This window comes from Zeus faber (assembly GCF_960531495.2).
Source record: "Zeus faber genome assembly, chromosome: 4".
NCBI classification, from domain to species: domain Eukaryota; kingdom Metazoa; phylum Chordata; class Actinopteri; order Zeiformes; family Zeidae; genus Zeus; species Zeus faber.
Genome location: NC_137191.1, coordinates 28,809,624 through 28,835,935, shown reverse-complemented (window position 1 = coordinate 28,835,935; position 26,312 = coordinate 28,809,624). Strand labels below are relative to the sequence as shown.

General features: G+C 42.5%; 1 protein-coding gene across 1 annotated transcript in view; it reads left to right on the top strand.

Moving 5' to 3' along the window:
* Window positions 1-26,312, top strand: part of LOC307229537 (nucleosome-remodeling factor subunit BPTF-like) — a gene marked incomplete at its 5' end in the record, with an annotated part of 90,162 nt that overhangs the window by 8,110 nt on the left and 55,740 nt on the right. Inside the window, 15 exons of the mRNA XM_079999536.1 lie at window positions 675-726; window positions 1,409-1,577; window positions 6,538-6,634; window positions 6,677-6,768; window positions 7,852-8,073; window positions 9,174-9,362; window positions 9,927-10,102; window positions 12,260-12,439; window positions 14,015-14,196; window positions 14,948-15,079; window positions 17,909-18,038; window positions 18,928-19,063; window positions 20,093-20,380; window positions 20,651-22,508; window positions 24,409-24,533. Of these exons, the coding sequence (XP_079855662.1) occupies window positions 675-726; window positions 1,409-1,577; window positions 6,538-6,634; window positions 6,677-6,768; window positions 7,852-8,073; window positions 9,174-9,362; window positions 9,927-10,102; window positions 12,260-12,439; window positions 14,015-14,196; window positions 14,948-15,079; window positions 17,909-18,038; window positions 18,928-19,063; window positions 20,093-20,380; window positions 20,651-22,508; window positions 24,409-24,533 (4,028 nt within the window). The remainder of the gene's footprint in view (window positions 1-674; window positions 727-1,408; window positions 1,578-6,537; window positions 6,635-6,676; window positions 6,769-7,851; window positions 8,074-9,173; window positions 9,363-9,926; window positions 10,103-12,259; window positions 12,440-14,014; window positions 14,197-14,947; window positions 15,080-17,908; window positions 18,039-18,927; window positions 19,064-20,092; window positions 20,381-20,650; window positions 22,509-24,408; window positions 24,534-26,312) is intronic.

Below are 26,312 nucleotides of genomic sequence, written 5' to 3'. Positions count from 1 at the left end.
ATTTTTTTTAAACATTTGCGTAAACCCTCATCTTTGTTCTAAACTAGCCATGCCGGTTTATCAAATTCACCTTGGCAGCCTTTCACTTCTTGCCTCTGCACCATATTTGCATTCTTGATTGGAATGGCGGACCCCACCACAACAACGGAAACGGCAGAGAGAGAAGCACATACGTAACACAAAATGCATTGAATGGCTATTTCTTAGTGCACAGTGGAAGTGACAGCGGAAAAGAAAGTATTGAATATAGGATTTTTCTTTCACAAAATAATCTTACAGATTACCACTTTGAATTCTTAGTCAAAGCAGCAGCATCAGCTCCACCTCAGATTGCAGGTTTCTCTGTTTTTGACCTTGTTATGCTTTGACTTCTCTATGGCGGAGACTGAATCTAGTGCTTTGTGTTGTTAATTAGAGGATTAAAAAGCTGATGGGGGCTCTCATTGGCTGAAAGCCTCTAGTTACAGTCATAGAGTAAAAACAGAAGGATAGCAAAAAACAACAACATTGGATATCTAATTAAACTGTCACGCTCTCATGACATAATTGACAGTCTCTTATCACAAACCCTAATCCTTCTCTTCCCCCATCTGTTGTCTCCCCCTGTCTGCTTTCCCTCCCTTTTTCACACTTCTTTTGCCTCCTCTCTCTCTGCTGCTCGGTCTCTCCTCCAGTGAGGAGGATGGTGAACAGGAAGACAAGGCCATCTGGTACTACAGCACCAAGGTAAACTCAAGCTTAGCGTTCCCACCATCAACTCAAATTATATTTTAAATTAAAGATATTGACTCTGGGTTTATTTTCCACTGCTTTAATATTTCATGAAAGCCTTGTTTGGGCATAGATGTGTCTTAGCTTTTGTGTTTGTGCCTACAAGGAAACCCCACACCCTGTCAGTGATGAATTCAACTCTCTTGAATTTCACCTTTCTTCAACAGCCCTTGTAACACCACATTTTATGTAACAAAATAACTTGCCAAAAAGTAATAAATTTGACCCTTATTAAGTCATTTTGGAATAAACAAATAGACGTCTTGAATTGAAAACATAGTAAGTTTCGCCACATTTTGTAATAATGGGGCAAAACATAATGCATAATGCATAGTGCATATGTTTTTGTTTCAATGACTGTGTGTTATTACTGAATGTGTTTATTTTTACATACTCATCATCGAAAGTTGTACCGTAATAACACAATAACTGCCGCATTGTGTCATAATTAATTACGAAATACATTGAAATGTATTATGTAATTATTATTATTATTATTATTACAAAATACACCATTATTCCATGATTCATTATTACGGTTATTATCATAATTATATCCTCCTTTTATACCCTTCTTTTCCACGTGCACGTCCTCTTTTTTCATCTCCTCTTGTGTTTTTCCTCTTCCCTCCCACAGGTCCAGCTGGCCGAGCTGATCGAGGGCCTGGACAAGGAGTACTGGGAGGCTGACCTGTTCGCGGTGGTGGAGGAGATGCGCGACGAGATCCACACCCACATGGACATCACCGAAGACCTCACCAACAAGGCCCGCGGCAGCAACAAGTGTTTCCTCACCGCTGCCAATGGTGAGTCAGGCCCGACGGCAGAGCTGGATGTGCTTTAATGTCGCGTTATGAGGCGGATCTTAAAGAGCCTCTAGACTAGTGAGACATGTGAACGATTTGTTTCTAGCAAACAAATATTTTAAAGGAGTCTCTCACACACAAAACTGCACCCAGGCATTTACTGGGACTCGGCTCTTGAAGAAGACGCATATGCGCTTGAAGCCCAGCAGCGAACCACAGAGGATTCAGTGAATGTCAAAAAGAGTGAATGCTTTGGCATAATTTATATTATATGTGACTGATTTTTTACACTTTGCATTCATCCTTGAAAAATAATTTTGACAGAATTTAATGATTCTTGTCGGAATTCCACTCACAACTAGGAGTCGAAATTACTCTTCTGACTTCTTGGTCCGAAAATTGAACTTATTTTTTTAATGAGTGACACGTAAAGAGGTTCTTTGGCTCTTTACGTGTCACTCATTAAAAAAATAAGTTCACATTTAATATAAATTATGCCAAAAGCATTCACCCTTTTTGACATTCACTGAATGACACGTGAAGAGCCAAATCTCCTAAAAGAGCCAAACTTTTCATGACTATTCTAAACCCAGAAGTCTCCCACCCTCCTCTTCTTTTCTTGAAAAGATAACAAACCAAAACAGCTAAAAGTGGGCGGAGCTCTGCCAGATGGGCGTGGCCAGTGGATCATAGACCAGACCCTTTGTCAATTCAACTGACGCCAAAATGCTCGCTGTCTTCTGTCTCCTCTCAAACTCCTGCTTAAATAGTTGGCCATTACTCTGAGCTCTAACAGAAGTGAGTGCACTTACTATTAAACCTATGTTAATCCACTGCTACAGCTCTACCGGCCACGTCACCCGCGCGCCATTTCTCTATTTTTGCACGCGACGTGTATTTTTTATCAATAGATGTTGAAGTTCATTCTTACAATGTGCAAAAGTTCATCTGATTGGAGGGCAGGTGTCCAGGATAGTGTGGCAGCAGAGAAGAGAGGGAAGTGAGGAGGTCGCTGGGTGCGAGTGGAAGGAGAAAAAGAGTGTCTGAAGAGAAGTCTGTAATAAAAAAAGGACATGACCATCCCAGGTTATTATTTTCCGACTAGACACCTCAACCCTGGGGTAGCTATAGCCTCGCGGCAGACAAATGCACTTGGGCTTTCCACGAAGGTTCCGTCTACAGCTCCTTCAATAATCTCTCTCTGGTCGAACCCTCCATGCGTCACAGTATTATCAAATTGAGTAAAAAAATATTTAAATTTATGTTGTTTTCAATACTCCCCCTCACTCTACAACAACATAGATGCTTCTGGAGCCAGTGGAAAAACCACGCTGAGCGCCATGCCCATACACTGCACCTACCCATCAGGTGGACTTCTACCGTAAGGGCGGAACTAAAGAAAACCAACCGATTAGGATTCTTGAGTTATGAACACATCAATGCTATGTCATATAACTCCCCTCTCAAACCAGTTCCCTTTATTGGTGTGTGGTGTTTGGCTACTATAAACCTTAACATTTCTGCATTTATAGCATTCACCTGTTTTTGGCCTTTCGTCCAATAATATTGCTAAAAATTTTTGAACAAAGTAATTTTGAGTAGAGGCACTCTTTAAGCGCTGTTTTTTCTGGTATTAGGCTGCGTTACAGCAGTGGTGGAAAGTAACAATCTATAAGTACTTTCCTGTTCTTGTACTTAAGTACATCTTTCAGGTATCTGTGCATACTAAAGTATATTATGTTTTGGGGGACTTCCGACTTTTACTCTACTACATTTGATTTTAAAGCTAATATGTTTACTTATTACTCTACTACATTTCTAACACAGCCACATTACATTTTTTATTTACTTAAGTAATTGTATAAGTAACTATAACTAAGTAATGTATATGTAAGTAAGCATTTTTGTAAATTGCAGCCAGGATATGCATGAGCTATATTATATTATACTGTATTATAGGCTCTGTGATATCAAGGCAGCAGATATGATCTAATACCTTAAGTACATTTAAAAGCAACTCCTTATATACTTTTACTTCAGCAGAAAGATTAGAAAAGTAGGTTCACTTTTATAAGAGTAATTTTGTGTCAGGGTATTTGTACTTTTACTTAAAACTCACTTAGCCATTCTAGCAGAGGGAATGAACGGTAAACGACTATCAGCCAAATTAATCATGATTTCTTTCCAATTAAAAAATAAAGAACACGTTAATGTACATGTTAAAACTAATAGTATGTGGCAATATCACTTTCCCAAAATATTTTGGGGGGTATAACATCAAAAGCTCTGTCATTTATTTTTATAAAAAGTTTTCTTTTTACAAGAAAAGTAAAACGACATCCTCGTCCGTCTGATTAACTGCCTCCAATCTACCAAAATACTCTGATGTGTATTCTGGTCGATTGGTCCCAAATCGCCGCTGCGCTAAACTGCATGAAGCGCAATGCTGTATTTCTCCTGCTTCCCCATTCCGTCTCTCCAGGGGTTAAAGTAACCACTTAGGACATCTTTCTGTATTTGTTCACATTTGAATAATTCTGCTTCAGCCTAAATCTTCATGCTGTGTTGGAATCTGTCCCTTTTGGTTTAGAACATCCAGGTTAACTCATTTATTTGATTTATTTCACCCATACTTTTACTCGTAATTGGGTACTACTTGAGTGAAACTATTCAATCCTATTTTCTATACGCTCCCTCTCACTTCATCACCCATGAATGCCAGGCAGTCATAGCCGTCAGACCGTAGGGACCGCCCCGGGGCCATTATGTAACTCCACCCCGCTGCCAGCTTGGCCGCCTTCCAACACCTAAAGCCTCAGCTTCTCTCGCTCCCTGTTGATATCAGGTCCACAGACATAAAGCTTAACCATCTTCCCTTCTGTTTCATCTTCTATCACTACCTTGACTTATTCAAAAAAATGATAAAGCGGCCTACAGCATTGAAAATGGCGGTGTATCGGCAAAAATCAAGTGATACAAGTATTGCAAAAAATGGCACGTTTCAATACAAAACGAAACATCGTGGTAACGGTAATTTAAGGATAATTTAATTTGACTGTCATTGTTGATGTCTTGGTACATTACGACACACAGGGCTGGGCGATATGTTAAGTAATATTGATGTGGTGCGTTTAGTGCTGGGTGGTAATGTAACGATAATTGCTGCGATATTTTTTCCCTCAATGTCGATAAAAAATAAGCTTGAGAATATCGACAATGTCTTACGCCGATTTGTTCATTTATAGACGTGTTAGGTAAGTGGCAACATAAAACCCAATCAATTTGGACAATCTAAAGCTGACCTTTCACCCCTCCCTCGTGGGTAGGTTGAACTTATAAACACAACGGCAGGGGAGAGAGCAGCAGAAACTCAGGAAAGATGATGTTCATTGACAACAGGGACACATACATCCATACCTTGTTGTTTTTTGGGAGATTTAAGTTCTGACCCAAAGCAGCCGTTAAATAGAGAGGTGGAGGTGGAGGTTGTGCCCATTAAAACCCGTGTCTAAATCCCAAGACCCGGGTTTTTCCTTTCCCACTGATGACAAATGCCCGATTTTGGCGGGTGTTACCGGGTTTGTGGTGCAGTGGAAAAGGTGTATATGTGGATGAGACATCCCAAAGAAGACGGGAAACACCAGAAACTTGATTATTTATTTTGATTAAGGCCTACTTGCCATATTCATTTTGTTTTTGATTTTGTCCAAATTTTATTTAAGTGAAATGTTAATTAAAGCTGCTGCACTTCTTATTTCAAGTTCACTTCTTCCTTACGTTACTAATGGTGTAAGCAGAGGGGGTGTTGCTCCTTTAGGTGGATGAATCGTAGATGGAAGATGAACACATACATTTTGGATGTAAAACAGCCATTGGTGGATCAATAGTGGAGACTCACAGCATTTGATAAACAAAAGGAAATGGACTTATGAAATGAGTGCACGGTCACACACAAACACATCACTTTCCGGTGAGTGATCCCATGTCAAAGGTTCTCGGGCTTTGTTGGTGCGTGCGTGCGTGCGTGCGTGCGTGTGTGTGGTAAGAGGGTGGTGAATACGCAGTGTTGTAACATGGCCTCTCACTGCCAATTTTATTGCGATTTTAGAAATGTTTTGGACACGCTGCTATCGTATATAGTAGTAGTGTACCACTAAGCCTATATCTATCACAAATACCATGAATTAGAACCGGTTCCTCCAGGCAATACCCCCCCCGCGCCGCGTGCCACTCTGCATGTGGCTTATCACAGCAGCTCTAATTTATCAAATTCTCTCCCCGAGGCGCTCGGTCCACCGCACAGCATGACCCCCCTGTAAGCTTATTGCACAGTGGGAAGCATATGCAATGTGACTCATGCATATTCAGTCTATGTTGATGGCATATGTGTTTATGAGTTTATATTAGGGCTATAAAATAATATTTTTCCTACTGTTTCAAATGTAATTTCTGCTCTTATTGGGATCCTTTTTTTTTTTTTTTTTTTTTTGCTGTGTATAAATGTGAAGCTAGGACTTTCTTCTTCCTCATTAGTATGTTTATACTTCAAGGGCGGCCTTTCACTTCGATAGGTCGACATGAATGTGAAAAGGGCCCGAGGGACGCATTGTTACTCTGGATCTGCATTTTTTTACAATTTGCAATTTACAATTGAAACATCTCAATTGAACACCTTTCCACCTTCAATGTGCGACCATCAAATATAAGACCTTTTTTCCTGTTCTTTTTTTGGACTTGTATAAAATTTCAATGGACTGCTTTAGAATTGTACCATGGGCCATTTCTTCAGATTTCATCAGATTGTATTGATATGGAATAGAATTGTGACCTTTTGCATCGAAATCAAAACCATGAGAATCCTGCTCCATACCCGGCCCCGCAGGCTGCCTCTGAACTTGGACTTATTACTTGTTTCTGTGTTTTGAATGCAAACTCTTTGTGAACCACTGTCTATCATCAGAGGAGATCCTGGAGCGTCTGCGGGCCAAGCACGAGGAGGAGCTGGAGGAGGTGAAGCGGCGAGCGGCAGTGGAGGCGCAGAAGGCCCGGCTGGAGAGGCAGAGAGAGGAGGAGGAGGAGGCGGGGGGGAGGGAGGGGGTGGCCACGGGGGAGGAGCGACAAGAGGGCGAGGTCAAAGGTCAGCCGCAAGAGGACATGCAGGAGCACAAGGAGGAGGAGGTCACATCTGCAGGTAAGAGGCGAGGAGGATGGAGGTAATGGGTGATGATTTTGATGGATTGTGGTGGAAATTTAAAGCCAACTTTGTTCAAAAGCAAGACAACTTACATCTTATTTAGCTGAATAAAACACAAAAAGTGCTGATTTGTCCTCATCTGTTCATTAATTGACTGTAACCGGTCCTGTTCGTGTATCATTTAATTCCCCTGAGTTGAAGTATCAACCAGGTCTTCTGGAAATCGGCGACCCTGCATAATCGGGGGCAGGGAATGCTGACCGTGCCACAGAATCACGGAATAATTAACCCTAACATTAACTATACCGGAGACCTCATAAATAACCATAACACCAACTAGCGATGGAATTTTTTTATCATGATAATAATAGTGCTTATTGTGTCCCACGAAACCATTTCCATTTTGTCCGTTTGTTTCTTAATGACAATTTTACAAAATATGTTGTTTGTATGGCTCAATCATCAAACTTTTAATTGAAACGCTCAGCCGGAAGGAAAATAGGATTTCTTTAATGGTTGCATTGAATATTACAGAAAAGACTGGTTCATAATTACAACATTTCAAAAATCTACCATATAACTTTTATCATGGATTTCTGCAGGTCTGATTTGATAATATTACTCCTCGTAACTTTGTTATTACAGCAACAGCGATGTCATAACGGCATGTAAGTTCCTCTCAGGGAGATGTTACAGCCCGAAAGAAAAATGAAAAAAATTGTGCAGTTATCGTTAAACTCCACATCATGGCGCAAGCTATATTTACTTCTGATTAGAATGGCCTACCCTATGATATCCCCTCTCTCTCTTGTGTTGCGGAGTTTTTGTTTTGACCCTCTGAGATGATTCCAATAGAGGCAGAACAAAGTGCGGGTGCACACATTGGTGGACACATACACGCCAGCGTAGTAGTTGGGTGTCATTATTTATTTCGAAAGATGTCATTTTTTGCGAAGTAGTTTAAATTACATGAGACTTTACAGTTAGGTTTGTTGCCATGGTAATCCCATCCCCGTCGCCCCCTGGCTTCGGTCAAGGCCTTTTCCTAACGCTGCTGCTGCTGCTGCTGTCTGTCTGTAGTCACTGAGGCCTCCCCTGCTGGTCCCGGAGCCACCGGCAACCTCGGTAGCCTCTCTGAGGAACCTAAGCCTCCAGCCACCCCATCTCCAGCGCCAACAGTCACCAGCGGGGAAAGCTCTGGCCGGGACACCGAGGCCCGGGAGCCCCCCGCCTCCGCTGGAGAGCACGAAGAGGAACAGGGGCCCTCCCATGCAGAAGTCAATGATCTGAGCCAAGGCCAAGGTATCTGGGACGCTCCGCCTGGAAGTTGTCCACCGTTGCCTATCGGGACCCTGTCTGAGATCGCTTCAGGCCTGGCTTGCTAAACCGACCCTAGACCAGCTTCACGAAAGGCTTTTCTCTGACTTCATAGCTGCCAGAGACTGTGGCTTTGTCGGTTTGGTTGTATTTCCTGTGCTTTTACTGTTTCCCTGCCTGCCTCTGCTTCTTACCTCGCAGCCATCGGTTATTGCTTTTGCCACTCATCTCATTCACTGAATCACGTGTGGAGTCATTGCAGGTTTGGCCACTTTGCCCTCCTGAGGACTTTAGGCTAGAGAACAACTAAAATCAGGCCCCGTTATCGCATCGCTTTTGTTTTAGCAGCTTATATTGCGGCTTATATCGTGGCTCTGCTTCTTGTGCTTTGCTGTGGGTGGAGTTGCTCTTCTGCGACATCTTGGCTCAAAGGTGGAGCTGTCTTGCTCGTCATCTTTGCTCTGAACCGACCCATATTTTATCTTTTATGTGAGCCGACTTGATTTGCGCATTGCATGCCACTGATCACTAGAGGGAACCGGAGTGCAGCGAATATCTGGGCTTGCCTCGAAAACGCTTGTTTTGTGGCTCGCACCTGCACTCGGCCTGCTGGTGTTCACTTGATTCCAGATGCTTTCTTCCATCTTTCCACTTCGTTCATCCCACAGCTTCCGGAGCATGTAGAGCTGGGCGATATTATCATTTGTCATCCTTCACTGGTATCATCATGCAATTAAGACTTAGTATTAATTCAATTTTGTTCTGTAAGTTAATGAGGAGGGAAAGGGTTATATGCGAAAAACTAGAGATGAGATCCCATACAGTACTTTACCTAACATAACAATTCAGTGTGATTAACCTCCAGTTCAATTCTTTAAAATGTGATTTAAAATATATAATCAGATATTGTTACGTATATGCAGATCACCAAACCCTCCTCATTGCACAGTCTTTTAAACCAGCTCTGAGAGATTTGTTGACAGGAAAACAACGCGGTAGGTATAAAAGTAAGTCTGTCTTGTGCTAGAAATGTTCACAATCCCATTTTGTCCTCTATCATGTCTCTCTCGCTCTTCATGTAACAGATACCCCAGCCTCGGACTCAGTTCCTCCCAACGGGGAGGGGGTCCCCGGCCTCATCCAGGCCCCCCAGCCCTGTGAAGAGAACAGCAACAGCAGCAGCATGGGGAGAGGCGGCGCACCCCGGGGCCCTGAACCTCCAGATCTGGCGGACAAGTCCTCCCAGTCTTCCCTGGCCAGCCTGGATGACGCAGGTCAGTACGAACAATGTCTTCAGTTTATATCCATCTGTAGACAACTGTTTGTCTATAAGATTGCCAAAAATGTTCAGTATGAAATGCCGTTATTCAAGTTTAGGCTGTAATAAATTAGACTTTGAGTTTAAAGTGGCAATCCATATGGTCCTCTCCATTGGGTGTATTACAGTACAAGTCCCAGAATTCCATTGAAAACTGCAAAGGTTCTTTTTTTGGGAATGTTCATCCTTATCAGCGGTTTACTTACCACAACTAGCTAGGCTGGTTTATCACAATTCACCGCGTCTACCGTTCACTTCTTGCATGTGCTCTTTGCATTCCTGTTGGGAGAGGCAGACCCTGCGGCTGGCAAAGAAAAAAGCGTATGGGGGGCGCCTGCGTAACAGAAACACATTAAATGCCAGTTTCTTATAAAGTGTCAGCTAAATAAATACGGGAAAAAAATCAAATAGGGGACTTTTTAAATAAAATAATACTACGGGTTACCACTTTAATAAAAGATCAATTTGAAAGTGTAACCCTTGATGAAAATTTCTTCTTAACAAATTTGTTACCACCCAGGGGACGGGAAGGAGCAGGCCAATGGAGAGGTGGCTGGGCCAGGATGGAAGAGGTCTGCGGCCACGCGCATGGTGACCAGGCTGAGGAACCCAGAGAGCAAGCTGAGCCAGCTGAAGAGCCAGCAGGTGGCTGCCGCCGTCCACGAAGCCAACAAGGGCTTCAAGGAGGGGAGGGAGGTGAGAGCCGCAGCCGGCCCTCAGACCTAACTAGATGGCAAATAAAGCCACTGTGGGACTTTATTAGGGTTTATCAGGAAGGTTTAGACCCAAGAGAACATATCAAATTAATCTATTCTCTCCCTAGTTTTACAAGGGAAAATGTGGCATACTTCCATAGCGCTGGGCCCTTTTGGGGCTTCATCACTTCTCCACAAATATTTAGTCCTGAAAAGTGTGATATCACACCACAACTATTTAACACCTCATATTAGGTGTGAAATAAAAAGCTGTACCGAGGCCCAGTATTAAACGGGCCCTGGAGCTTAATTATTAAAGACCATTGTATCAATAAGCTTCGTCATTACCAGTTCTGTTAACAGTATTAGAGAAATTAAGGAAATAGTTTTCCATTCATTTAGGTTTTATAACCTGTGTCTAACTTACAAAAGGATTAAGATATTTGTCCAAGAAGCATTTTAGCGATTATCAGAAGAGACATCTCTCTCCTCTCTCTCTCGCTCCATCGTCAGCACAAGGAGATGAGGACACAGATGCGCCCCTATTGGCCCCTCTCCATGCGTAATGCGCAGAATATAAAGCAGTGTTCTGCTCTTGATTTGTTTAGTTTTTTTCCAAAAAATGAAAAATAAAAAAAGAAACCAACAAATAAGAGTACCGTTAAAGTACCGGATCGATCGCGGTATGGGTAAGAGAAGTGGTACCAATAAAATCTTAACGATACGCGCATGCCCCATTCCTCCATGCCCCGTCCCCATTCCTCCAAAAAAGCAACGGAGTGCGGCGATTGGGGCGCATGGAGAGCCGTGTTCGCGTCAATTCACGGACAATTCACAAATATAAAAATATATTTATGATTCCCCTTATTTATAATTCTTCAGTAAAATGTTATCCCTGTGCATTTTGTAAGCTTCTATCTGTTTTATCTTGTTAATGTAATGCACACTGACTCGACTTAAAGACTCTCTTAAAGGCTTCTGACTGATGATTCTACTCTCAGCCCCTATATTCTATACTAACTTGTGAAATTAAAGTGCAATATGAGGGACACATGACACCTTCTTCCTTTAAACATGTAGTGAATGCAAAAATATTATTAGATCCAACCCCAGTAACTGAATTTTATTCCAATAGTAACCAGTTTCATGTTTAATTTCTCACATTTATAACAAACTAAATTTCTTGAAAATTGGTTCAGAATTAAGCAAGTTACATTCGATTTTGTACAGAGGTCTGCATCTCTCAATACACATTTGTTTACTCGTGGATCCAATGACTGCTCCAATATGACGGATGCACAGATGCATAGCGGCAGCATTCAGCAGCTAATTCACCACGTCATAAAGTACCAGCAACATAGCGCAACGTACCATAAACCAATCATTGGGCTTCAGAGGAGCACGCATCTGTCTTTATTCAGATGCGTTTATCTCTTATAACTGCAACTCCGCATCGAGATGTATAGAATTATTACTGTAAAAAGTAACAGCGGCAGTAAAACTGTATTTCATGATGATGGTTCAATTTTGCAATTGACCCGCAGTTCACATGTGTGCCAATCCGTACGGATCACCTACGCTCTGTTACACACTGACAAAAGCACAATATATGATAAATGATGAATTATTGCCCACCCCTCTAGTATCCAGATTTTCCAGATGCCTCATTATTATCGTATCAAGATTATTTTGTGACAATTTTAGTTAACATACAGTATATGTAAATGCTTTGCTAAAAGTATTAGGTAAAATATTTATTGATAATTAGGCCGGAAGCAATAAAATATAAGAAATATAAAATCTAATACGAGTTTGTCCTACTAAGTATTAGTAAGACAAATAGTACTGTACTCTGCTGTTACACAAAAAAGAGCAATCATGTAAAAATCTGATATCAACTAAAAAAGTCAACATAAAAATCAGGAATAATTTACCCTTATTTAATTTGATTTATTATTATATTTTTTTTATAATTTACAAGACAAAATATATAAATGATATCCTCTTGGGGGAAATTTCTTGAAAATTTAAATTCTCTGCCTAACACAAAATTTTCTATGGTTTTGAGTTAAATATTTATTTATTTAGTTCAGAGAAGGTCCTGTTTTACTGAGGCTGTGATCTTATTATTTATTTTTCTTTTTATTTCCGCCCGTAGGTGCTGGTGGTCAACGCGCAGGGCGACGTCACGCGGGTCAGCACACGTGGCTCCAAGGAGGTGGTGATGAAGGGGACCCTCAGTAACTACTTCAAACTGGGCCAGGAGGGGAAATACCGGGTCTACCACAACCAGTACAGCTCCAACACCCTGGCACTCAACAAGCACCAACACCGGGAGGCAAGGCACACTTCCCTGTACCATCGCTGGCTTTATCCAAATTTTGTTTTTATTTGTGAAATGCATCAGCTTCCAATTATTCGAGACTCTGAAATGGCATTGGCAATGATATCCAAAAATGTACAATCAAATAAAGCAACAGATAACAGTCAACGTCAATAATTTTGTATCCATAATCTTTCCTAGTTTTAGTATTTATTGTTGACTGTTTACATCAATCACATTTTCATACATTCCTTTAACAATTCCGCTAAAATCTAACCTCGTGGCTTTAATGTACTCGGTCCACTTTGACCAAATCTGAACGAAAAGTTCTTTCTGAATTCTGACCGAGAGAGTCAGCTTCTCTGTGATGTTATATCATGTATTATATCTTTCCAGAATAGGGGTGTTTTTAAATAAATTAAATGTATTTGTCAACGTGAATATTAGGGCAGGGTTAAAAAAAATGTTTTGAATTTAAAAATAACAATATGGAAAATTGTTGTTTGGAAGTTCTGAAACAATATCTCACTTAAATTGAATTCTGCCATAGTCAAAAATTGATTGAATTTTGATTTCTGTCTTCAATTACAATTGTTCCATGAGATATACCGCTATATATCAGATGTAGGGCTGGGCGATATGGAGCAAAAATCATATTGCGATCTTTTTAGGCTGAATGACGACACGACTCTGTATTTATGTCCTAAGCACTTTTATTAAAGCAGACCATTTATTAAAGCAGATCAAAATAAAATGCAAAGACAGGGTTTCCTTTCCGTTTAGAAAATATACAGCTGCACAATATATTAACATGTTAATGAAAAATTATGTAAAATAAATAACCTATATTAAATAAAAATAGGCCTATCTCTGAGAATGCCTCCTTCAGTTGCTTTCAACAACAATTACAGACTGATTAAAATAGAGTATAATTACAGGTTTTCCTTTACTGCTTAACAAAATACACAGCTGTGCAAATAACAATAAAAATGTAAACATAACAAAAATAACAACAAGCTTACTTGGTCTGACAAAGTCTTTAAGTGGCAGTTCTCACTTGGCATTGCACGACGACGACTTCTCTGGTCACGAAACAAATTCATTTCAGACTAATTAGGCCAACAACCAGCTTATGGCTGGAAGACATATGACAGGCTGTTATCCCTTTCATCTGTTCTCCATAACAAATGTTGTGAGGAGGGACAAAACCGCACCTGCATTTGATTCCGACAGAAGTGGAATCAGATAGGTGTAGGTGTGTGTGTGTGTGTGTGTGTGTGTGTGTGTGTGTGTGTGTGTGTGTGTGTGTGTGTGTGTGTGTGTGTGTGTGTGTGTGTGTGTGTGTGTGTGTGTGTGTGTGTGTGAGTGAGTGAAATGTGGATGCAAAATGAAAACCTGTCTTATTCCATTCATGAAGTCGTGAATTGAACTTTACATTAAATCTCATTCATTCTCATAATAGCAGAATAATCTTGTACCAAAACGTAGTTAGTCCATTCTAGGGCTGGGCTAAAATCTACAAACTCTCACTACATTACTTTAATGAAGCCTTAAAATCACTTAACCCCTCCATGTGCTGTTCTCCATCAGGACCACGACAAGCGACGGCACCTCTCCCACAAGTTCTGCATGACACCGGCGGGGGAGTTCAAGTGGAACGGCTCCATCCATGGCTCCAAGGTCCTGACCCTCTCCACACTGCGGCTCACCATCATCCAGCTGGAGAACAACGTGCCCACGCCCTTCATGCACCCTAACTGGGCCTCACACAGGTCAGCACCACCTTCTCTCTGACCTGAGGCCATCTGCCTAGTCAGGATAGAGAAGAGCAACGGTTTATGTTGCTTTCGGGAGTATTGGTGGCATGTTATAACTTACTGGTACTCAGAGTACCTGTCAGGTAGAGTACCTGTCATGTACTTTAAGTTTCACGCTCAGTCCTTCGCTTTGTGTTCCTTTTTTGTAATTCCAGAAACCTCTTTATAAATAGGGAAACGCTCCGTATTTTAGTGTCATTTTCAAATAAAGAATTTTTAAAAAATCACATAAAATATGGTGAGATGAGATGAACCTTTAACCATTTCCCAAAATATATGAAGCGGGGGAAAAGGGAAGCAGTAACTGTTGGGAAGAAACCTGAACTATTATAACAGGTCAGGTTTGCCTCTGCCTGGTACCTAGTATATACTACATACCTGCAACATTTCATTGGATAAGAGAGAAATGATTTGCTCCGAAGATCTGTCTTAAATTTTATCGGAACTTTGTCTTAAAAAGTATTAAAGTTATCTCTGATTACCACGGACGGCCTGTATTTAGTCTATATATGCATTTCAACTTTATTAACTAAGATATGCCGAAAGCAAATCACCCTCAGCATTGGTGACTTTCTTTTTTGTTTTGCATAAGTGACATTCTATTACCCATTTTCTCACCGATCGCTCACGCAGCAGCGCTCTTTTCTTGAGATTTTACAAAGTTTGTCCAATGGCGGTGATCATGGGACTTTGTTTGCTCCTAAAGGACCAATTGGATCAAAGCAGTGCACATGTGTAGTAAGGCCAGGGAGTTTGCCCTCGCGCTGGCCATCCTGGAGTGCGCCATCAAACCTGTAGCCCTGCTGCCTGTCTGGAAGGAATCACTGGGACACACCAGGTACACACAAACACACACACAGACCCACACACACACACAATCAAGGACCTAATATGGAGTTCGGCTCACCCTTTACTTCAAAATATCTGCTGTCCGCCTTGAAATGTTGTACTCTTCCTTCCACCACATTCCACTTAGGTTGAAAGACGTTCAGATGGGTAATTGAGGAGAGCAGGGTTGACCTCATCCTGGTGTTAATGAAACCACTCTTGAATGTATTTATTGGTGTGTATGGGGGCTTTATCATCCTGGAATCTTGGGTGAGCAGCGCTCGCACCATGGGGTACAATTGGTCTTGTAAAATGGCCTCATAGTCCTTGTCTGCAATTACTGGACCCAATCACTCCCAAGAGATGGCTCCTCATAGCATCAGAGATCCCCTGCCATGTTTAAATGGGATCTATTGCTTAAAACTCACATTTTCAGTGCTTGTACACATACATTTAGGTCTCTGATGGGTCTACTAACACACAAACTGTGAAATAAGACAACCCAGAATTTTTTTTTGAATCAAATTTCATAAAACATGTGTTTCAACAAGCCGTTTAGATTTGTGTCTCAGTCCTACGTCACATTGAGACACAGTAGAATTACAACCGCCCCCCATCAGAGTATCTCCTTCCACCGCTTGAGCGCCACCAGAGCCGCTAGTATCGAAGCTAGGCGCTAAGCATGGGAAGTGCTCTGGCTGCACAAACCAGCACATATCTTTTAAAAGAAAGAGGAATTAATACCAACTGTCCGTGACAAAACTGCAGCAGACAAGGGAAATGTACAGTAAGTATTTAAAAAGAATTGTGCTGTGTGTTTCTTTCTTTCTATAAAAAAAAAAATTCTGTGGCCCACAATCAGGCCAATGTGTTGTTATTCTAGATGTATATATTTTATTTTATTTTATGACGTTTCCCAAATGAAACAAAAAATTCCCCGTGCGGTTCAATCGGCGATGCAGCAGTGCCTGTACCCTACGAAAGTCAGAACAAACTTGGTCCTTGAAATGAGGCCTTGTAGATCTAATATGAGTGACGATTCAGCGACTGGATTGCTTATATATTGCCTCAAAATTGTTGGGTGAAATCACTGAAAATTTACGTACTTCATACTATACAATACAGGCTCGCAGAACTTGGGCTAACAGTTCCGGCGTGGGCAGCAGCAGCATTTTTATTTATAGTGACACACACACACAAACTGAAACTGAGCATCTGGAAGAAGAACTTGTTCGAATGGCTAGAATGCATAATCTGAGTGGTCTTTTCAGCAAAAAACTTCAAAGACATATTTTGGGGACCTTAAGAGCCCTATATTAACCTGTCGAAGCGGCAGAAGTCAGGGTGGGTTGAAGGCGTCCTTTGACTTTCTCCAACCCAGAAAATGGGATGAAATCATCAGATCACTTCATCTATTGCTCGGGAACTCGTTTTTGTTTTAGGCTTTTTTTAGGCTGTACTTCCTATCTACCTGTCGTGAGCTTCAACTTGCGACCACTGAGCCTCTTTGCCGATGCAGGCTGTCTGTGGTCTTTCATCTTTTAAGACCGCACTGGTTGAAGGAATAAATTTGCGGGCGTGAAACCTCGACCTGCACCACGTAACCTTGCAGAAGAGTGCCTTTGGCTGTCAGTTGTACCTTCAAGGCGGTACCTTCAAGGCGGTACCTTCATGTTGACTGCGTACGTTGCTTACGGAGAGGAAGGGAAAGCGCGACGGAACACAAGCATGGCTAGAAAAGTAGTGTTGACAACAAAAAGTAGAGTGGAAACATCTTCCCACCTGGCGTGGTGTGATGTTTGCTTGTGTCGAGTTTGGGACTCAATCGCTCCCTGTGCGCTCCGTACCGACTGAACGAGCTGCTCCTAGCCAAACCTCCCAGTCGGTTGAATCGCGGATGGAAGGGTTGTTTTGTTGACTTTTTTTATTTATATTGCATGGAGCACGCCATCTCTTCATTAAGAAATGCAATGGTGCGTGTTTAGAGGACATCCAAATGTTTCGTGTGTGTGTGTGTGTGTGTGTGTGTGTGTGTGTGTGTGTGTGTGTGTGTGTGTGTGTGTGTGTGTGTGTGTGTGTGTGTGTGTGTGTGTGTGTGTGTGTGTGTGTGTGTCACCGTGCGGGAGGTGATCGCGACCAGATCCCATCAAATGGCCCACCCCCGTTGTGTGGCATAATATTTGCACTGGGATGCCCACCGCACCACCCAGCTCTGCCTCTGCTACGGCTAAATACTACAACAAACCTCCTCCCACCTCACTCCGCATACCTGACCAGGCACCAACACCACTGCCGGCCTTTTTACTGAATGAACAACTAGTTGCGTCGGAGCACGCGTTGGTACGAATTTGTATTTTATGGAGCCGCGCCAGAATCAACTGGAGAGTTGATCCCATGTCATTCCAATCGGGACTGTGAAGTCTTTCCACTTGCACAGAATTCCCCCTGAGGTTCACAGATACAAGGGTTAAAAAGTGTCCAAGTAGGAGGTGGCTATCGATGCCTGTGTTTGTAGAACAATCATTATTAATGTGGATATTACAGCATGCGAACAATAATAACAATCTGTGAAGTTCAGAACGTTGCATCACTTCATGACAAGAACCAAATATATTGGTAAATTTGACAAGAACCACAACCCAGACGATATCTAGCCTCATATCACAATACCAATATCATAACGATATATTGCACAGCCCTAGCCTCAATGCCACGAGGAAAACTTTTTCTTAATTTTAATAATAATGATAATTAATAATCCATCAAATAACAAAGAAAAAAAATGCATTTAATAGAAATAGGTAGAAGAATTTTTGAGCAACTTTCCCAATGTTCGCAGGTTGCACCGCATGACGTCAATGGAGCGGGAGGAGAAGGAGAAGGTGAAGAAGCGCGAGAAGAAGCTGGAGGACGAGGAGACGATGCAACAGGCCACCTGGGTCAAATACACCTTCCGTATCAAACACCAGGTACGACAAGGTCACAACGTGCAGTGTCTTCTACATGGTTGTCATCATTTTGATACTTTCTTATCAGCGTAACATTCAGTACATTAACACTGAATCTGCAAGTCCAAAGTGTCCCTGTGTGAGGTTGTGTTGATGGTGTCGTTTGTAAATAGATGAAAAGTTGTATTTTTTCACAATAAGTTTTGTCAGTAAGGTTAAAAGGTTATGAGGCTGGGTGTATCCATTGGAGCAGAATCCCTGAAAGGATTCAGACTCCAGTACTCAGGTTTTGAAATAAAGTAAAATAAGATAGCACTTTATTTAAACCCAAGTGGTGACCTCAATTATCACTTGGCCCTCTTTCCACATGCGGTATTTTATAGTCAGTGTGTAAATAACCGATAGCCACTGGCCAGTGACGAGCCAATATTTATTCCCCGCCTTACTCACGACTTAGGCCCCAAGCCTGAGACTTCACCACCGCTGACCACCAATCAAGATGGCCAGCCCAAAAGGTTCCAAGTGTAAAAAGTTGCAGACAGTTTATTTTGTAGCAAACCGCCACCCACATCACACAGCATCAGTTACAAACTGCTCTGGCCTTTCATTGCCCCCTGTAAACATACCAGACCTGAGCTGCTTTCATGTACGGCCACAGCCCTGCTCTAATCACTAGGACATGTTTAATTGCCACTTTCTGAAGGAAGTGTGTGTGTGCTGGAGTTGTTTTTGAGTGTGTGTATGAGACCGTATGCATTAGACTGTGAATGGCTCTTTGACGAGGAGTGCCAGTTACAGCCAGTGTGTCAATAACCTCTAACATCCGACTCCTCTTCAATCTCCCACCATCTTTCCTCACTAACCCGCTGTTGTCGAACCACCGTGTTCTTTTTTTTCTGCCATTCTGAAGGTGTGGAAGCAGAAGGGTGAGGAGTACCGTGTCACCGGCTACGGGGGATGGAGCTGGATCAGCAAGACCCACATTCAACGTTTCGTCCCCAAGCTTCCCGGCAACACAAACGCCAACTACCGCAAGGAACTGGAAGGTGTGTGTGTGTGTGTGTGTGTGTGTGTGTGTGTGCGTGTGCGTGTGCGTGCGTGCGTGCGTGCGTGCGTGCGTGCGCGCCAAATATGGCTTCCCAAGATTGTAGGTTTTCCCTTCACTTTCTCTGATTCTTGTTGACTGTCTTCAAGAGCGTCTTTGTCTGCCATTCAAAAATATCAAACATGGCATTGTGCCTCATACTAGGTGGTCTCCCGAAGTCTGCAGTTAAAGGTGTGTTTTGATTTCTGACATGTTGACATTGGTGTCGCATGGGCTCTGAAGAACTGTCCAGGGGATATCAATACGTATCCAGAACCGGGTTTTTATTTGAGATTTAATGAAAGGGTCATCTGCAATGTGCCTATTTTTGTTAAAATATTGGAACACGCATCCTCATATTGTGCTACTACACCTTTTAACAAACTTATAAACTTGTGATTATCATAAAAGGTACACTACCATTTGTTATTTACAATCTGTAGCCCACATCCTTCTTTTTTAAATACATAATTAATGTATTTTCCTGGCAGTGGTAAAGACTTTAGGAAACAATTTTTGATTTAGGCATAGATGGCTATGTTTGCAAAATTAACCTCCTGAACTCTTAATTGGGCAATATTTGCTCTTTATCATATTCTCACTCTAGCCACTCAAAGTGGCAACAGGGATGTCTGTGTTGGAATTTGGAAAAAAAACACCAAACCTTGACTAAAAGTTGTGAACATAACTTTATGTGTTTTAATGGGTAGTGTGGAGGATGACAATCAGATTCAATTAACAATATCTATGTCGGCAAAATGTTGGAAATCGAACAGACAGATCAGTAACGAATAACTCCTGTAGTACATTTGGGGCTTTTTTTTGGTATTCATGACACAGGTTTGAGTAGTAGGTCAAAGTTAATCTCTTTCCTTGTTCTGCCGCATTGGGTGTTTAAATTACTAATTGTCTTTGACAACCTAGAAAACACTATATAGAAACCACTGTTTATTTTCTTCTAACCGTTTCCTCTCCTCCTTTCCCTCGGTAGATGCCAAACTTGGCAAAAAATGCACCCTGCTGGACTTGAGCAGACGGCCCAGCACCGGGGCACCAGAATCTCAGGGACTTACATCAGAGTGCACCAAGGAAGGACCCGGGGCCTTCGCCAACACCTCCCAACCTCCCACGGACCACTCAACCCAGAACAAAATGGAGGATGGAGTGAAACAAGAGGTGGATGAGAAAGAGCAGATGGAGGAGCCATCAGAGGAGAAGCCGGCTGAGAAAATGGAGGTTGAGCCAGCAGACTTGGGACCAGATAAAGATGAAGGAGAACGTATGTTGTATCATCCACTAACAAAATGACTTATTGTGTTAAAGAGAAGATGACTAAATTGGTACTTCACAGTATTTCTCACTTGTGTTATATAATCTGCTATACAATCTAAACTATATATTCTTATCAGGTCAGTATTTAGCTTAAGTTTTGCCGTCTTAAATGTTTTTTTTGGACTGAGGGATGATTTTTCGCAGTCTTTGCCTATTTTGTGAATTTTAAACGTAGCTTTTCGACAAAATATCACAAACTTTTCATTTGTCTTTTTAGGGACCAGTATTGTTGATGTTGCTGTCAGGAAGGTGGAGCCAACCGAAGGCCCTGAACGACCCTTCAACTATGACGTGGTGGACGTCAGCAAGGGCTTCCTCACCCGTATCGCCTACAAGAAGAAGGTCAAGACCTCCAAGTTGGACGGCCTGCTGGAGCGCCGGGTCAAACAGCATGCCCTAGAGGACATCCAGAGACAGCAGGCTCTCGCCTCCAAACCCCTAACGCCCACCCAGGCTCCAGCCACCCCAGCACCGGGCACTCCCGTCCGGCCGCGGCCTGCACTCAAACCCCAGGCTCTAGCCCAGATTCAGCTCACGCCAGGCATAGCGCTAAAAGTGGAGAAGCCTTGTATGCCGCAGACTTCTGGACCTGGCGAGGTAAAGGAGGAATCTCAGGCTGAACTGAAACCTGCAGAGGAGAGAGTTTCTCCCCCTCCTGCTCCAGAAACCTCACCTAAAGACCCTGTAGTTGGGGATTTGTCCCCGCTACAAAGCCAGCCTACCTCCATGCCCCAAAAACAGGAGTCAGACATGCATGAAAGGACTACAGGGCCCATAGGAGCTATTTCTGGCAGTTCAGGGCAGGAACTGCCGAACATGCACAGTGATGCAGAGGTCACAGCGATTGATAAGACCAACTTGGAGCACCGGGGCACTGAGGAAAATGGCAAAGAGCCTAAGGAGTACCAGCAGACGATCCAAGGGATTGGTCAAGAGATTTCTGAGAGGGTTGGCACTGCCGCCTCTCAGCCTCTTCCTGTTCTCCCCCAGGTGAACGGGAAAGACTGTGTGGAGGGTGAGGTGGCATTGATTAATTCCGTGGTGACAACGAATCACGCTGCTCTCACACACAGTAACCAGTCCAGGGTTAACAACCTGGGTATGCTTGAAGGAGATTGTCCTGTCATCACGCAGGACAAGCCCATGGTGAACGGAGTCCAACTAAAGGACAAGGCAACTGTTGCTGGCAGTGAGCCAAGCCTGGTTCCAGGGGTAGAGGTGGAGAGCAAGGTGACTGTGTCAAACGAACACTGCCACCTTCCGGCCAAGATCGCCAGACTAGAGAACAACGTAGAAGCACTTGAAGCAAATTCTCTGAGCACTAAACAGCACAACAGCACCAGCGTTACGGAGTCCACAGAGATCCAAAAGAAACCTGTGATCAAGATCATCAGAATGCCACCCTCTCCAATTCCCTCCGCTGAGGAATCAAGCCTGAGCGATGATTTTGCAGAGGAAAACAGCGAAAGCGGAACGACCGTCATCACCCAGGTAACCACAACCACTACAACAACCACAACAGTTTCCACAGAGATGAGGACAGCGAAATTACCACCGGTTGTATCACGGGACACAACACCACCAGCGCTGTCAACAACAGAGAGCAGTGCGGTGGCTACCCTTACCACTATGACCAAAACAACAGTCACCAAAGTGCACTCCCCCTCCTCCAACAGCCAGTGTGAGGACAGCGAGAGCAACACCATGACAAAAGAACAAAGGACGTTGCTATCGGCCTCTTTTAGCAGGTCCTCCACCGACGCCGGTGGGAAAACCTCTGCATCATCCGTTGGGGTGAGCCAGGAGCTCTCGTCTTTGTCCACGAGGGGGCCGGTGAGCCTCCTCAAGTTCTCTCACACCAAGAAGACCCGCTCGGACACCGCCCTGCCTTCCTACCGCAAGTTTGTCACCAAGAGCAACCACAAGAGTATTTTTGTGCTGCCCAACGATGACCTGAAGGTGCTGGCGAGGCGGGGCGGAATCAGAGAGGTCTCCATCTTCAGCTACAATGCCAAGCCGGCCTTGGACATCTGGCCTTACCCTTCCCCCAGGCCCACTTTTGGCATCACATGGAGGTAGGCTAACGCTCACACAGAAATGCACTCACATTTACATTTGGATGAGACTGTGTCCACCATCATTTAAAGTGAGAAGTGTTGATTAGGGTTTGGTGTCCTCTTTGAGATTGTGTGGTGTTAATAAAAACATGCATTTTGGCAATTGTGCGCTTTTCAAGGCATACATACTACAGTATGCAGTATACATACTACAACACATACTAAGTCATTCTTGCCCAACTGTTTTCTTGTCCCGACCATTTCCTCACAGCAACAAGGTCCTGAGTTCAAACTCGACTAGGGTTTTTTCTAAATGTAGTTTGCATGTTTGTCCCTTGTTCTTGTTGGATTCCTTCCACAAAAAAATACATATGGAACTGAAAGGATATATACTGCTGCCATTATCCTTAACCAAGGCGCTGACCATAGAACTGGGAACACTATGGGTATATCGCAATTGTGCTTGACCAATAAAGTCTTCTGCACAACACAAGTATTATTTTCTTTTGGCCCTATTCTGGAAGGCACAACATTGAAATCTCTCAAAACATAAACAATGCATGGCCTCATACAAAAAACAAAATATATAGTTTAGTTTCAAAGTAATTCAGAGATACGAAAGCCATTTGCCAGTCTGTTTTCAGCAAAGCATGATTTGTATGGTGTGACACCCCCCCCCCCTCCCCCCAAAAAATCCAGTTATGGCAATAAGAACATGTTCAGTAAACAAAAACATAAGATAAGGTATGAACTCAATGACACCATAGTTTTTGGACAGCAATATCGGACCAAGAGTTTTTAGCCTCCAAGCCTCCAGGAGAGGACGTTCCCATGATCGATATCATTTGGAGAGAACCTGTGTAGTTCTTTGCTGAGCGCCTCGCAGGAGGGTAATACGAACACGATGAGTGTTTCATCCATGTTCTTTGTATCTACATGTGCATAGTTTAAGGCAAAAGGGAATCGGTGGCATGTTCTGAAAGTGGTAGCCAAACACTGCCAGTTGGTTGCCAAAAGAGTACTTTCAGATGTGAGGCAAGTGGGACAAATCACCACGCATAAATTGTGTTCTATATAGGATGGAACCGGACTTACGTCAACAGTATTGAAAATCTTAGGGCTGCTTTTCACAGAATTTATTTGCTAAAATAAATTGTATTTATTTTTTATTTTTTATTTTTTACATTGTCGGCTTTTTAAAAATTTACAATCAATAGCGTGTTGTGTTTAATCCAAGGCAGACTGTGTCAATGTTTCAGGTTAAAAGATTACCAACTATGAAAATATTGCCACCTTCAAACCACACTTTTCTTCACAGTCCTTAATCAAACCCAAGAATTATATGTACTGACCATTTCCAGCACTATTGAGGATGCAGTATGCTTCGGTCCATATCCAAATCCAAAACACTGATCCCCCTTCCAAGAACACTGCCCCATGCTGCTGATTTGGTATTTGCCGTGTCCACTCCCTTCCCTGTCAGCTGTGTCATGGCTTGGCCGAGCACTGTGTCATGCAGAGACCTGTGGTCATTTTATCCTTGACCGCAGACTTCCTGTGCAGACGTGAATCAGCCAGCGGTCGGAGAAGTGTCAGGATGTACGTTTGTGCAACGACCGTTTTTTGCGACCACAGGCAGTTGTGCGGTTCAACAGGGATGATGCTGTACAATTCTTCGAGTAGAGACGGCGTCCCATTATTTGATTCTGCAATCCAAAGCAGCCCGTTACGCCCTCAATGGTTTGAAGTGCCCACAAGCTTCCATAAAGAAATGTTTGAATATCAAATTCACATCGGTTTTCGCTCATTTGACTGCATTAGCTCCATGCTCATGCCCTTTCAGACTGTGCTGTGATTAAGGCCTATATAACTAAACTGGACTTCACTTGACTCTTCTCTCTTGCTGGGTTCTCTGCAGGTATCGGCTGCAGACCGTGAAGTCTCTGGCAGGCGTCAGTCTGATGCTGAGGCTCCTTTGGGCGTGTCTCAGATGGGATGACATGGCCGTCAAGCCCTCCGCTGGCGTCGGAACCACACGCACAGGTAGAACGCCACCCCTAAGGCCGTCTCCCAGCTCCTAGATCCTACCCCCATCCAACACCGACTCTCCTATCACCTCCAACCACTTCCAGTTCTTACATCAGGTTCTCTGTGACTCTGTAGGAAATCTTTAATTGCATTGAGGTTTACAAAAAAATTGTCTTGAATTTGGGCTATTTATGGCCAAGATGCGGCTATATTCCCAATTGGCTGCTGTTTGATTTGCTGAAAATGATAAACAACTGTGATAAATACAATTTATGAGCTGGATAATAATGGATTGATATCAGGGGTGACTTCTATACCAATACACTTTTTCCCCGCTTATTTTATGTTGAATAAGGTCTTAAATTGCATTTTAACTGGCATTTAAACAGTTTTTTAAAAGTTGATTTTAGGATGACAACCTATCTCAAAATTGCAAATATCCTTTCTCAACTTGTTCTCTTCCCTGATCAGGAAATAAGTGTTGTTATTCGCCTTTTTAAGGAAAACCCGTTTTTGTGTTTTATTTCTTTTTTTACCTAAACCTTGTTTTTCACTCATTTGGGAGTCAACCCGAGCGATTAGGATCGGAATGTGAATTCATCCAGTACTAACAGAATACATTCAGTTGACTGTTAGTTATTTGTTTAAAGAAGCACGAAAGGAACAGATGTAATACCTTCAGTTGGACTATTTTCTCTCTAAAAGTATTGTACTCCATCTACTGATTTTTTCTTTTAGACGATGGTATTTCTCATAGTGCATGAACCCCAAAGAATAGAACTACTTCAAATGTGGTCTCGCCTCTTGGAATACAAGCGTTCACTGTGCAATTCCTTGATGCAACTCGTCGATGGGCTTGTCGACATAAAATATGCATATCAGCGCTTTGTATCATATTTACTTGGGCGAAGAGTTTAGAAAATCTGACAGAGAGAATAAAGGGATACTCAACAGTTGGAGTTGTAACACAAGTCAAAATGTTGATAAAAAAAAAAAAGCCTAACTGAAACTGGGGTTGTATGCAATAGCAATTTTCATACAATAGCAGCAATTCTAGCCACTAAGAAACAGGTCTATGTCTAGAACATTGGAACCATAAAGGCTACGTTCACACTTCAGAAAAAAGTTGCCCAAATCTGATCACATGGTATCTGATCTTTTCAATTCTGAATTGGGCCACTTTCGTATGTGGTCATAAATCGGATACACGTCAGATTTTTTGCCATGCGACCGCAGTCTGAATAGTCATATCTGAATTCCTACAACTTTTTCGCCAATCTAGAGCGGGGGTCATCAACAACATTGTCCAAGTGCCAGAATTTTCCTAAACCAACACTGTGGGGGCCAGACTTAAAAATTAAAAAATGTATGTATTTAGGTCCAATCAGCCTATTATTGTTTGATATTTTCCACTTTCTTACAAAATTAATGTTAATTTAATTAGCCTATATTAGTGTTAACAGACCTATAGTGCAGCCAGCTACTAGGGGCGATCGAGATTGGTAAAAAATGCTTGCAGGAAGAAAAGTCTTTTCAATTGTTTGCCAGACAACCAAAAATGTCACGATCAAAGAGCCTAAAGCGGCGTGACGTGGAAAACCATAGCTTTAATGAAGAATGTTTAATACTGCAATGATGATGATAGAACTTTGGATCCATAAAAAAAATAATGAAGTGTTCATATTAGCTATACGGTTCCTATGTCTTTCTGCTTTAATAGGTACACTGCTAACATAAGGCGTTTTCGGAGCAAACAGTTCTGGGGACTACGTGAGAGGAGATGCCCACTGCGGA